General features: G+C 48.7%; 1 protein-coding gene across 1 annotated transcript in view; it reads left to right on the forward strand.

Annotated features, from left to right (window-relative positions):
* Positions 1-12,837, forward strand: part of LOC143428794 (uncharacterized) — a 174,718-nt gene that overhangs the window by 43,057 nt on the left and 118,824 nt on the right. Inside the window, exon 3 of the mRNA XM_076903927.1 lies at positions 2,895-3,078. Within this exon, the coding sequence (XP_076760042.1) occupies positions 2,895-3,078 (184 nt within the window). The remainder of the gene's footprint in view (positions 1-2,894; positions 3,079-12,837) is intronic.

Here is a 12,837-nt window from a genome sequence, read left to right on the forward strand (position 1 = left end):
CGACCACGGGGAGGCAGCAGATTTTTCTTTCGCGTCTCAGCTTTAATCACGGAACAGCGAAACACAACTAGTCCGACGGAATCCGTTGACGGGAAAAAACTGCAACTTCTAATTAGAACCTTTCGATATGAAACTCGTTAGGGGTTCAACTATCAGCCGTCGCGTACGTTTACTCTTCGACGCACGGCCACCTGGCCCAATCGTCTGATTCGTGTATTTACCTCCACCCCGGCGAAGGGGGAATGTAATTACATGACGTCGAAAAGGCAACCGCTGTCCCTTTGACTACGGACGGTCGTTAGAAACAAGATTTGCTCCATTAAGCCACTTTCCGTCCCCTTGACTGCGGTCCTTTCGCATTTTCAGCCGGCCGCGCGAACAAATGGAAATTCGAGCAAATGTCGAATGAAGTCCTCTCGAAGCACGTGGATCGATAACTTGAAAAAAAAAAGGAAAAAATAGAAACATTTGCAGCCGCGAGGTACGCGCTGTTCTCGCTAAAATATCTCTAAATATCGACAAGGCAATATCAATGGAAATATCAAACTTTCTCATCGAAACTCTCTCTTGATAAATATTGCCTCGCGTGTGGAGCATCGCAGACACTCGGAGGCGTAAGAAAAATCCTCGTCCAACATTGGAAATGAGCGGCGATTTTAAAAAGTCGTAGCGAGGCAACGGTTACAGGGAGAGAAGGAGCGTCAGTGAGACTGCGGGGGGGGGGGGGGGTAGACTTGAAAAAGGGGACAGGGTTTCTTTCGAATGTTTGCCAACGAGCCACTCCGCTCGTCCCGTTTGGTAAAGTATAAATCTCACCGCCGAAATTACTACCGTGTTCCCAGGCATTTCTTTCCGGTAACTAATTACGTCAGTGGTTCTTACCACCCCTCCATCCATCTACCCCGTTCGTTCTCTTCTCACGTTAATTGCGTCTGACATTATTGCCCCCGCGTCTCATCTATCAAACCTTTCTTTCCCTTTGACCAGTTCTTACGCGCCCGGATAAAACGTATACTCCCGCCTTTTAATCATACCGGGGCACCCTAATAGCATCGATGCACCCTTGCTCTGCTTCGATCGACGTCGAACCATTTTTTCAATCCGCGTCCCGTTCTCGCGGCCATTGGACAGCTGCGTTGGCCTCGCTGACGAGTTTCCGATTAATTGATTCATCGATCGATCCGGTTTTTAAACAGACCGTCGGTAATTTAAAAACCTGTTTCACGGTTAAAACGAACGATACGAGACGTTTCGCCCGTGTATCGTTTATCGCTCACGGTCCACCTGGAATGCTTTCGAAGTTTCAACGGTAAAGGGTTATCGAGGAGGCTCGAAGGTTAACGTTCCTCCTTTTTCGGCAGGCACGAAACGTGGATAGGTAATAGGATTGTCAGTGGTATTCGATACATCGAATTCTTGGACTAATTCGCAGAGGAATTATTGGACAAAGACACGATATATTTTATGACATCGATATTCCAATTTTCCTTTATACTCTGCGCTCAATAATTCGAGCCTCGCTCTCTGTCAAATAATACACCGTACACATCGCGCGTATAATAGATTTTAGTCGGATTTAGATGTTTTCGGGTACGAAACAGCGTTACCACGATATCCAAGGGTAGACGAATTGAGAATCGATCCAGACTGCATAGGGAAGCGAGTCGCAGGGGGTTGCGTGTCGGTGTCGCGACTGGCAGTCGCCTTCGAGGTCCGTCTTGTCTCGGCGGGCGTCGACGGAACGATGTTAGCGAAGGAAAATCGTTATAAGCGACGCGGCATTTTTCCTCCGCGATGGTGTTGCGCTTCCACGTGACCCGGATTCCACGTAGCCAACGGCGAAACGTATCGTTCGGGGTAACGCGTCGGATAAACGGCTCTCGCGTCGGTTCGAACTCGCCTCGCGCGGTTCCACGATCGATTCGAACCGTTCTCCACGGACCTTTTTCAAGGAGACGCTGGATATAATTATCGCCGCTCGTGCAGCCGGACAATTTAATATTCCAGAGGATAGCCATTGAGGCTAGCCCCGTGTCTGGGATGAAGTTACAGTTGGGAAGCGATAAACCTGGCTCTAAATGGCAGGGGATGAAAGAGGCGTTCTTCATCTGGAGATTGCCAGGGGGGCTCGCTGGAATTTTGCTTTATGTGGGATGGCCGGCGTTAGGCGGGAAGAAGCGATGACTGGGCGAAAAGTTGCGGGACTAGGGGGAAGCTCGAATCATTTATTGGCCAGGGGACACAATGGTTATATATGTAGACGGCTGATAGCGCTGGACCGAATGACAGTATTTTTATCCTTCGCTCCGCGGATAATCCGTTATCCGGCGGAAGAGAATCAAAAGGGGAAGTTTCGCCGCGAAAGAAACTCCTATCTCGTGATTAATATCGCATTATGGAATAATTTTACATAATACGAAAGGGTCGGTAGTTTCTCGAATCGGTAAACTGTATTCAAATATACGTCACATCTTATGAAACTCGAGAGTACCAAAAGAGGATGGATAAATGTATCACGGTTCCATTTATTTGAAATTATTTAAACAAGGAAATCTAAGGCTAGTTTGGAAGAGAGTATCAATCGAACAGGAAGTTTAAGAAACTGAGCGATCGCTTCACTGGTTAATTGATAAACCGCGTCTACGTTTGACTAGGCAGCACGGTGAACACTTGATTCGGACCATTATTACGCATAATCAGCAGTGGATTATCCGGACAGTCGATAACATTGCCAGTAAATAGTCTATTAGCGGGGCGAAACGATGCGGATCGAAAATGGCACGGTCATAATTCCCTTCACGGTTTTAATCCACCGGAACGTTAATGGATTTCTCCTCGAGTCTCCTCGATGGTTCACGGTCAATTTACCGACTCTGCCCTTCCCTCTGTTTCAGTGTGCAACATAACGCTGGACAGCAGACAGCTGTTCAGTAAATCGAATCGCGGCTTTGGGCAAATAAAGTCGCCGTCCCTCGAAGGACCCTCGAGATGTACGTACAGGTTCGTGCCTGACACTGGCCAGCGGGTCGAGCTGCAGATCTATCGGCTGATCTCTATCGGACGACATAACGGCACCGCGTAAGTAACTCACTTTACCATTTCGCCATTTACCCACGATGACCATCGAAACGGTTTAAAGAGCCGCGCTCGACTCGTTACGGAGGGGCGGGAGGGATCTGAATATCAATTTTATTTCTCCTTTCGAGATCAAAGGGCGGCTGTTTCCGATACGATGGCCGTTGGTGATTGACATCGTAAATGGGATCCGTAATGAACCGATGGATTGGAATTTACGAGCTTTAAACGGCCCCTTGTAGCTTGCAAAAGAGCAATTGTTTCAAGTCGCTTTTCTCATATCCGCTCCATCGATGGAACCGACGTGTCCCACCGGCGATTTTTAATTCCTGTCCTGCATGGAGTGCGCGATGGAAATTTCAAAGCGGGGCCATCGAATCGATTCGACGATTATTAACAAGTCGCGTGGAGATGGAAAATAATAACAACAGCTTCGATTCAATCTCTCAGTCGTTAACTATTGGCAAATTTAAGTGTGCTTGAAGAAAAATGATTGAATTTAACGATATACCATCGAAGTTATGGGGGGAGAAGGAATTAAAAACGTTCGGTCGATGAAAGAATTGCAGCTTTTACGCGCATTTCATTTAATTAGCGGCACAGCCGAAAGCGCGGGGAAACAACCGTTATAACAATATTTGTCCGTCACGACCGCGTTGGTAATTATTTCGTTAATGTAATACCATAGGGGAAGCTGGGACGATACACGGTTGAAAGCTACGGCCATTGATCAACATTAATCAAAAATGTTTTTAATCACCCCGGACAAGCGTGTCGTTTCTCCCGTTGCCCTCTTTCGTTTCGTAGTTTTAATTAAATTAACATCCCACGCGCGGATCCGTCGCACGCGCGCGCGCGCGCGCGTTTCCCACCCCTGGTCGCGGATTTTGTCAGACCGAAAATTGTTATTGCAATAAATCTCGTCCCGTGGCGCTCGTTCGTATCGAGCTTTTTTCACCCACGCGCGAAACAACAATCCATTTCTCGTTACACGTGTCACTTGACGGGTGAAGTTGTAATAACGCGACCGGCTGGAGGGGGATGAAAATAGTGAACGACGCGTGACGTTGTTCAAGCTTCATTATTTAGAGTGCGCTCGCCACTTACGCGTTACTAACCGGAGATTGTTAATGGTAAAATTAGTGGGGGCATCGTTTTCGCTTGTATTTTTTCGCGCTAGGCGAGCGAAACGTGTCCTCTCGGCGCGCCCTCGGCTTTTCCAAATATTATTCTTCGTTAATTACAGAAACGATAATTAATTCCATTATAATCGAAATCCGATTAATCCCTAACGAGTAATCGTTATCCCGCAACAAATATACGTTTTCTATCATTCATTTAAATTCTTACGACAATTACGAACATTCCGAATTTCGACGCGTGGAATATCCGAAACTATTTTTATTATAAAATTGATATCATGCTCGCAATTCAATCATCGCTCGCACGAATGAATGTATGCTTTGCTCCACCGTTTCGAGATTAAACTTCTCGGACGAGAATATCGAACAGAATGTTCTCCACCTTTAAAGCCAAGGCACGGATACAGGAGCGGTCCTCGAAAGCGCGGTCGAAGGGAAGCATCCAGTGGTCGATATGATTGGACATCGCTCGCGTCGATGGCCGTTTCAATTTGTCATACCCCCGCTCTTACGAGCCGACCATCGTCGCCGCACTTAAGATCCTCTCGACGTGTGTAGACGGAGCAATGCGACCCGGAGAACGGGTCGACGGGTCTGCGAAGAAAAATTACTGTTTCTGGGAACGCCCCCGCAGCCGATGCTCGACCCAAGCCGTCCGAATTTCGCCGCGAGAGAGCAAGAGAAGAAGCCTTCTTCGACAAGCTCCGAGCGAAAGTTCTTACAAGTTCTCGACGAGACCCACGCGCTCCCCTTGCTCTTTCGTCCGCTGCCAGAGTCTAAGTGGAGCTTAAAGCGCGACTGCACGTCGTGTTCGTCGCTTTCGCTCGGATAGTTTCGTCCATCAGCCCCCGACGCTGTTGGCATAGCAATGAATGGGGGTCGAAATTAATTTGGGTTACCGTGCCGTTGGGTTCTCCTTGTTGTTTCCCAGCGAAATATTAGACTCGTCTATTTTAAACAACGTGTCCCAGAAGCAACTGTTTTTCGATTCGCATTTTCTCGAGATGATTCGCGTAGCGCAGATTTTACCTCGCCACTCAGACATTTACAAACTTACCAGCTCGCTGGTACGTTTTAGAGTTTCCACAGCTTCGTAGCGCTCCGCAGCTCCATAATTATTCCCACCGTTACGCAAGAACGTTTGCTTGGAGAACGCCGCCCAGGCGAACTCCGTATTCTTGATTTTTCCCGAGGCGGTCCGCTTTTCCGGTTCCTTGTACATCGTTCGAGTATTCATACAGTCGACGAAGTACTTTCCAGAGGGAGGAAAAGTCGGGTTGCCCAACAAAGGACGAATGTCGAGAGCATGGAAACGAGGCACGGTCAAGAGAATGCGCTTGTTAGACGTAAAAACGTTTTTACCAGCCACGATCCGGCGTGCCCTCGTAGCGGTAATAATTTCGCGTGAACTTGATAAGCCACCAAGCAATAGTACGGCGTTCCAATAGCGTTATGGCGTTCCAATGCTTCCCGTTTCGCTCTTCTATCTCGTAGATAACACAAATCTGACGTTAATCGACGTAACGCCACGATGTATCGCGGCAAACATCGGCGACACTTAACACGTCGACTTCGCGCGATCTTTTAGGATCTCTCGGTCGAGAATTTTTACGCAGCCGCCCCGCAGCGTCGCCTCTGAAGAGGATAAAATATAAGACCGCTTAATAAACGGCCGTGAAGCCAGGCGCGCTTAAAGACTTTCGGTGAAGTTTTCATCCACGGAGTGCAACTGGAAACATTCAGCATTCACCGGGCCCGTTCATTACCGTCATCCTTCTTTCGCGGTCCTGGCCGCTTTATTTTTCAAACTTGAACGATTTATCACCCGGCCGTGTTCTTCCTCGAACTGAGAGCGCGGCGCGCGAATGGAACTTGTGTGAAAAAATATAAAATCGCCGGGCGGAAGTTCGCCCGTTAACGAGACCGCGCGACGAAGGTGTGGCCAGGCTCGAGGGCGAGAAATATCGTTCACGCTCCCGCGCGGAACGGTCGAGCGTGTTCGCCTCTGCTTCTTACTTGCTCCTCGAACATTGCGTCGAACGTTGCCGTTTGAGAAACTGCCAATGGCCCTCGGAGAAATTGTGGGGCCGACGGGTTCTTCCAGCGAGCATTTCTCACGCGAGATACCGTCCGAGACCGCGTTAATGCGCCGCTGACTGTACCAGAGCGACGACGCGTGCGTTACGAGATCAATTACCGTCTGGAAAGGAGCCGTGGAAAGATTCGAGCTGCGTGTGTTTGAACTTTTTCGCAGAGACGGAGGAGGAAGACGCGCGAGGGACGTCGACAGGAAAGGAGTAGACGTGCCTCGAGTTTTTACAGCGATCGTAAAAGCTCGTGGTCGTTGGCTGCTTCTGGCAGTTACTCAATTACGAGCGTGAAACTGAAAGTAAAAGGCGCGGCGCTGGATGTCTGACTGGGCGAGCAAGTTAGTTGGCGGCCGCCTGACCGAGCGCGCACCTGCACTACTTGCGAGCGGTTGATCGTTGGTTGCGTCTGTTCCATTTGTACGTTATCTTAACGCGATCTCGAATTGGAGTTATTCAGAAGAGATATTACGCTAGTTTAATCACAGGAGCGTGGTATTATTATTAATTTACAGTCAGAATTTCAAATGTCCGACCATACGCAGACTTTAACTTCTTACGATTATCACATCACTGATAGCACCAGTTATTCTTTCTCTTAAAATTTAGTTTGCACGAAATAACCGACTCTTGCCAGAAATATCCTAATTGTTTTCAACTTTAACCTCCAACGCGTCTGACCAAGCACGCGTCGATTCTACTTATCCAGGCGTAGCCGCGCGCGTACACGGAAACGTACGTGAATAGAGTCGCGTTTCCCTCAGGAAAGCCGTCCACCCGTACGGAACATTCAAACGTTTACCCAGTTAGACTGGTATCTCCTAACCCGCGCTGTACGTTTCAATGAAAACGAAAGACGCGTCGATCTTTCTTCATCCGGCACGGCGCACGGCGGAGAACCGCGCGGAGTGAAATTACGTCGCTCAGCGGAATACTATTAAGCGAGGCAGCGGAATAGAATGGGGCCCTGTGGGTGATGGATGACCTTAATTTTGCTATGATTACCGGCGGCACGGGAATTTGTATGAAAATCGCTCAGGGCTGGTTCTTTCACGAGCGTTCTGTACCCCTCAGCGTCTACCCTTCCGCCTATCCACCGCCAGCTCTCTCCTTCCTTCCGTTGGCGGTCCCCATATTTTTTAATCGCCCTCGCGTTCCTCGTTAATCCACGATCGTCGACCAGAAAGGCGAACGACGCTGATGGACGTTTATGAAAGTCACGTAATTTCGTAGCTCAGGGCTCGCCGTTTCCAAGACGGCGACCGGGGCGCGCTCCGTTCTCCGCGCGCCAACGCATGAACACGCGAATTTGATTACCAGCTCGCGCGACAAAAGATGGGTTACAGGCTGGAAGTGAAAACGGGTGAATTGCGGGTCGCTCGTTGCCATTAAGATTTCACAGCGGCCGCGCGTTTTTTCACCGCTGCGTCGCTGCAATATTTACGCGTCATTTTCTACTTCACTTTCCTTGAGCGTACCACCTCGGTAGCCGCGCGTTGCCACTCATATTTTCCGTCTGACATCGAGCCACGCGTTCGTATCTCGTCTCCGACATTTTCTTATTACACCTCGCGACTCCTGTCCAAGGAGTAACAAACGTACCAGCGAGATATTCCCTCAAAAACAGAGCTCGTTCCCATCGTCCCCCTTAAGTTCCATCGCGAGCGCTGGCACAACAGCGTCGCATACAAATCCGGCAAACTTTCCGTCCCTCGTAACACCGAGCAGATCTAATTCCGCTCCCTTTCACGGCTACGCGGCTCCCACGCGACCATCCGCGTCCACGCGATCGGCCTTAAAATGAAACCACTCACTCGTTGCTCGAAAAAGTAGACAACCCTTTCAAACCCCGCTCGCTTTCTACCTAGCAGCTCTCGAATTTCGCCCTCGATGCAGCTACTCGATCCATTTCGTTCCATTCGCAACGCCGTCGTTCACGCCGCGCCTGGTAAGCTCGCGCGCGCGTTCTACGCGCCTCGAAATTGATGTCTAATGCGTCCGTTGGTTCTTTCCCAGCCGGAGTATTATGATGGTAATCTCGAGAAGCGCGAGGCGCCAGTGTTCCTGGTCGCCACTGCTTCATACAACGTGGCGCACGCCTCGAGGAGACGTGGACGTTGAACGTCCCGGGCGATAAAACGCCCGATAGACCTGCTGCGCGTTGTTCCTTCGGCTTTAACGGCCCGCGCGAAAACGCCATCGCGTATTACACTTAAATTCCCGCCATTGGTGCCCGTTCCGCCATTATGCAACTCGTTTCCGTTCCGCTGTACTCGAAACGCTCCTTTTTGCGTCCGGTTTCACGTTGCAGCGGTGACAATGTCTCATCGCAGATGGCGCTGTTCGTAGAAGGACGTTCGCGTGACTGACGATGGCGCCATATTTTTCATAGATACTCGCGACTCGATGTTTCTCGCGCTTCGAATATGTTTGACATCGAGCTTTCTCAGACCGAGCGTCATTAATAATTAAGACCTCTCGAGCGAATATACAAGTGAAAAATGAATCGAGTTACCCTGCGACAACGTCCAGGCTCAAAGAGCTCTTTGAACTCTTGCGGGAGTTGTTGCTTGAAAAGAGCAACTTTATCAGAGCGGACGAAACGTCGAGTGGCTTGTTAGGATGGGTGTTCGAAACGGTGGCTGGCTCGTTTTAAAGGTTCGTGTATTATTTGGCAACGCAAAAGTAATTTGCCAGCGCACCTAGCCGTCATTTGTCGTCTGCCAGCCACTCGTCTCGGTTAAACAACGCGCGCGGGTCTGCATGCACGCGTGGATCCCGCGGAACGAGAGTAAGATAGTGTCAGTGTGAAGCGTATAAATGCCTTGAACACGCGCGGACTTTTATCGTTGCGCGCACGTGGACCAGTAATAAATAACTTTCCCAGTGACTGCTCTATCGGGCCATACCTCTTTCGGAACGGATACACCCATTAAAAAAAACGGAGATAGCAATTTGCGTTAAGATTGAATTCCCAAACACACCCCGCGGGAATGTTTCGTAAACATTTCTAGCGTTCGTTCAGCAATTTTTCCATTCGCAGGGAATAAAAGCCAATTTCGTAGGCCAACTGAAAATCATTCTCGCAACTTGCCTAGCTGTCGAATCAATCCTAAAAATTATTCACCCCCGCGCGAGGTTAAAACCAGCCGGAAAGTTTAAACAGGGGAAAAATGTTTAATCGAAACGTGCGTTAAACTCCCGGTGTGATTTAATTTTTCGCGCAACCGGGCAATTCGAGCGAGTGCGGAAGGCGCGCCATTCGTTTCGCGCGTGGTCGAATAAAAAAAGGAAAAAGGCGAACCGTGCCCCACGCGCTACGATTATTCCCGTTCGAAGAGTTCATCCACGGTCACGAAGGGTCGATCCTCGCTCGTTGCGGTCGAGTATTATGCCCGTGGCCACGGTTTAAGTAGCTTCATAAATTACGTCACTTTTACGACGAGATTACCTAATCCGCAAACGAAGGCTCTGTCCAGCTACCCGGGACTTCGCTGTGGACCACGCCGCGCCATTACGAGACTCGTGCGAATAAAACGTATCGAATGATTTTTACCACTCGCGGAAAACAAGAACAGATCCGAGTCTCGCATAAGTTTCTGCTCGGAAATGATGCCAAATGCGTTGAATAATAAAATTTGATTAAATAAGAAAACGCTGGACGTTTGTGAAATGTAGCAGGTGTTTGTATAGGAGGTTAACACATATAAATGTACAAATTTCTTCGAAAGAGGGAAGAAGAATAATTTTAGTGTATTTCTGCTGAGTCGTGGAGGGTTTCGCGGTGGTTTATCGATCTCCAGCCAGTCCGCCGCGTTCGTTGAAGAGCGATTCCTCCATCGGTATATAAGCGAAATGTCCCGTCATGGCGGCCCGTTAATATTCGGCTTGAAAGAAGCACTCGACACCCGACGCGGTGCCAATTACACAGCTGGCCTGAATTTCGCGTCGCTTTTCATTCGGAAAAATACTTATTTTTTTCCACGACTAACCTGTTCCTTTGTAACGTGACGCGAGACGTGCCAGTCGCATATAATATTCAGCGCAATACTGTTCGGTAAATATTGTTGCAAAAACGCGCGAGGATGAAAATATAAAATCCGGGGAAATATGCGCTCACCGCAGGAAAGTAAATATGAAATATTGTAGTAATTCTAGAAATATTTGTCATCGCGGGCGCAGGTGGTATATAATGCAACGTATCCAATTTGATACCAGTGCAACGAATTCGTAAGAAGAGCCAAAATGTTGCAACAAAATATATCATCTGCTTCTCTTTTTTTCAATTAAAAACCCACCTCTCTCTCCCTCTCTCTCTCTCTGATACCGCAAATATTTTTAAACGTCTCGCCTGAGAGTTAAATTTTGCATGAGAAATTACCATTTTTCCATTCGACGATTGTAAATCTCTCTTCTACTCGCGAAACATTTAGTGGAGGATCGGTAAACGGAGAGGAAAAAAATGTAATTACTCTTCGAAGGCAGTGCTAACACGGTTGATAATTCGCGAAGGCGATACGATCGACGAAATACGAGGGGTCCGGAGTCGGGGATGAAAATGGCGCGAGGCAAAAGTCCGTGGGATTAGAGGCGGAATCCTAAACTACGGATAAATCGTTGGTACGATAGCAGAGCGCCACGATCCGGCGAAACTCGATGCGCGTAATACACGTGGAATCTAGCTAATAAATAATGGGACCATTGTTTCGTCCGTTGCAGTGGATCGTAAAATAGCAGGGGCAGCTGATCTGTGCAGCTGCGCTATTTCCACGGGTCGCGTGGACGTTTGCCGGCGATCGATCCGGCGAAACTTGTTTGACGCGATCAATTGTCTCCTCCTCATTGTCCGAGCGTCCAGCTGGCTTGAAAAACGCGGCGTCCAAATCGACTTCCATCTCACGGGAGGAATAATCCCGTCGTCGACTGCACTCGCGGCGTGATCGCAAATATCCACCGCTGAAACGATGCTTTTCGGTTCCTCCTGTGCGTATTTCCAGTCAAATACAGAACTCAAGTGGTTCTACATACCACAAATTATCTCGCGACTAAGCACAACTCGTCAAATCGTATTTCTAATTAACGTTCTCTGCTCCTCGTTTCTTCTTTGCCAATCGTCGTTTCGCATCGACGCTGGAAGAATACACGCCAGCGAGATTTGTAAGCGTCACAAATAACTGAAAGTTGCTGGGCACGACTCGAAGAGGATCCGAGACAAACGTCCGTCGAATCGAACGGCAATTAACGAGCCGCGGATTGCGCAGACCGCGTCATTGTTTCCGATTCAGGGCTCGAGCCAGCCGGCGCGATGCTTCGAAGTCCATGGAGCGTCGCCCCGCGAGAGCTGGGCCGGTGTTTTCTGAAAACTTCGTATCCAATTGCCGAACTTTCCGCATTACGACAATGCCGTCCGAGTTCGAGGATTCATCGAGGCCGCGCGCGCCGCTCGGGGTAAATGAGAAAGGGTTTCAGCGTGAACGCGAGGCGGGGACCAGCCGAGAACGGGGTGGACACGCGGCTCCCGCTGCTGATTACACGGCTCGCGACTGAATGGAGTTTGTCTCGCCAGAAATAAATTAGTTATTAGATGGTTCTCTGCCACTGGGTTCCGCGCGCGGACCGTGGGCTGGTCATTTTCCACGATTTTATTAAGGAGAAATAGTGCATAACGAGCTGATGGAAATCGAATATCTCGGATTGGACTTCGAGCAGGATTTTACGTCGATTTTGTCGTTCTTTCGTTTCTAAACGTGGAGTGTATTCGATACGACACACAGCTGCTGTTGGTTAGACTCGCTTAAATGTAGACGTTCGTTGATACGATCGAATCAGAGATTAATTTGGCAAACGTTCTCGCGAATTACGAATTACGTTTCTAGGTTATTTCAATTCGAGAGGTACAATTTTAGCCGGCAGTAGACAGAAATGAATTTCGTTGGACCACATTTATTTGAGATACGAAGTGCAGTGTTCATAACGCGTTGAAATAAAATCGTTCCACTCTCGCGAAGTCGACTGGAAGTATAAAGACATTCGCGACGACACGTAGCAAATATCCGCGCGATATCTCGCCCAATGAGCAGAGAATTTATCGGGCATCGTAATTAGCGACGAATCCACGAAAAACGGAATCACCGGCGGCGGCGGCTTCGCCTGGCGCATCCCCTGTTTCGGAGCAATATCCTCCATCGGGGTCGCCGTGTCGACGGCTAGAAAATGACACAGTTTTCGCTTATCGCGGTTCGTTCTCGCCCCCTCGAAAATGTATGTATCAATTTATCAATTCGAACGCGAGGACGTTTCCAGCTTTTATCGGCGCTACAACTTATACCGAGCTATTTTTATTATTTCACCCTCTTCATTATATCCCTCGCCTCTTAACCTCTGAAATTTCCACTTACCGTAGTGCTTCTTCATCTCGCTACGATAAATAGAAATATTAACCGATTTTAATCGCTAATCACCGTATTATTCCTGTAAAATGTTTGCATCCGTTTTCGTCCTCGCGAACGAAAAGAGAAAAGAAGGGTGATTCA

This window comes from Xylocopa sonorina, chromosome 11, assembly GCF_050948175.1.
Source record: "Xylocopa sonorina isolate GNS202 chromosome 11, iyXylSono1_principal, whole genome shotgun sequence".
Taxonomy (NCBI): Eukaryota; Metazoa; Arthropoda; class Insecta; order Hymenoptera; family Apidae; genus Xylocopa; species Xylocopa sonorina.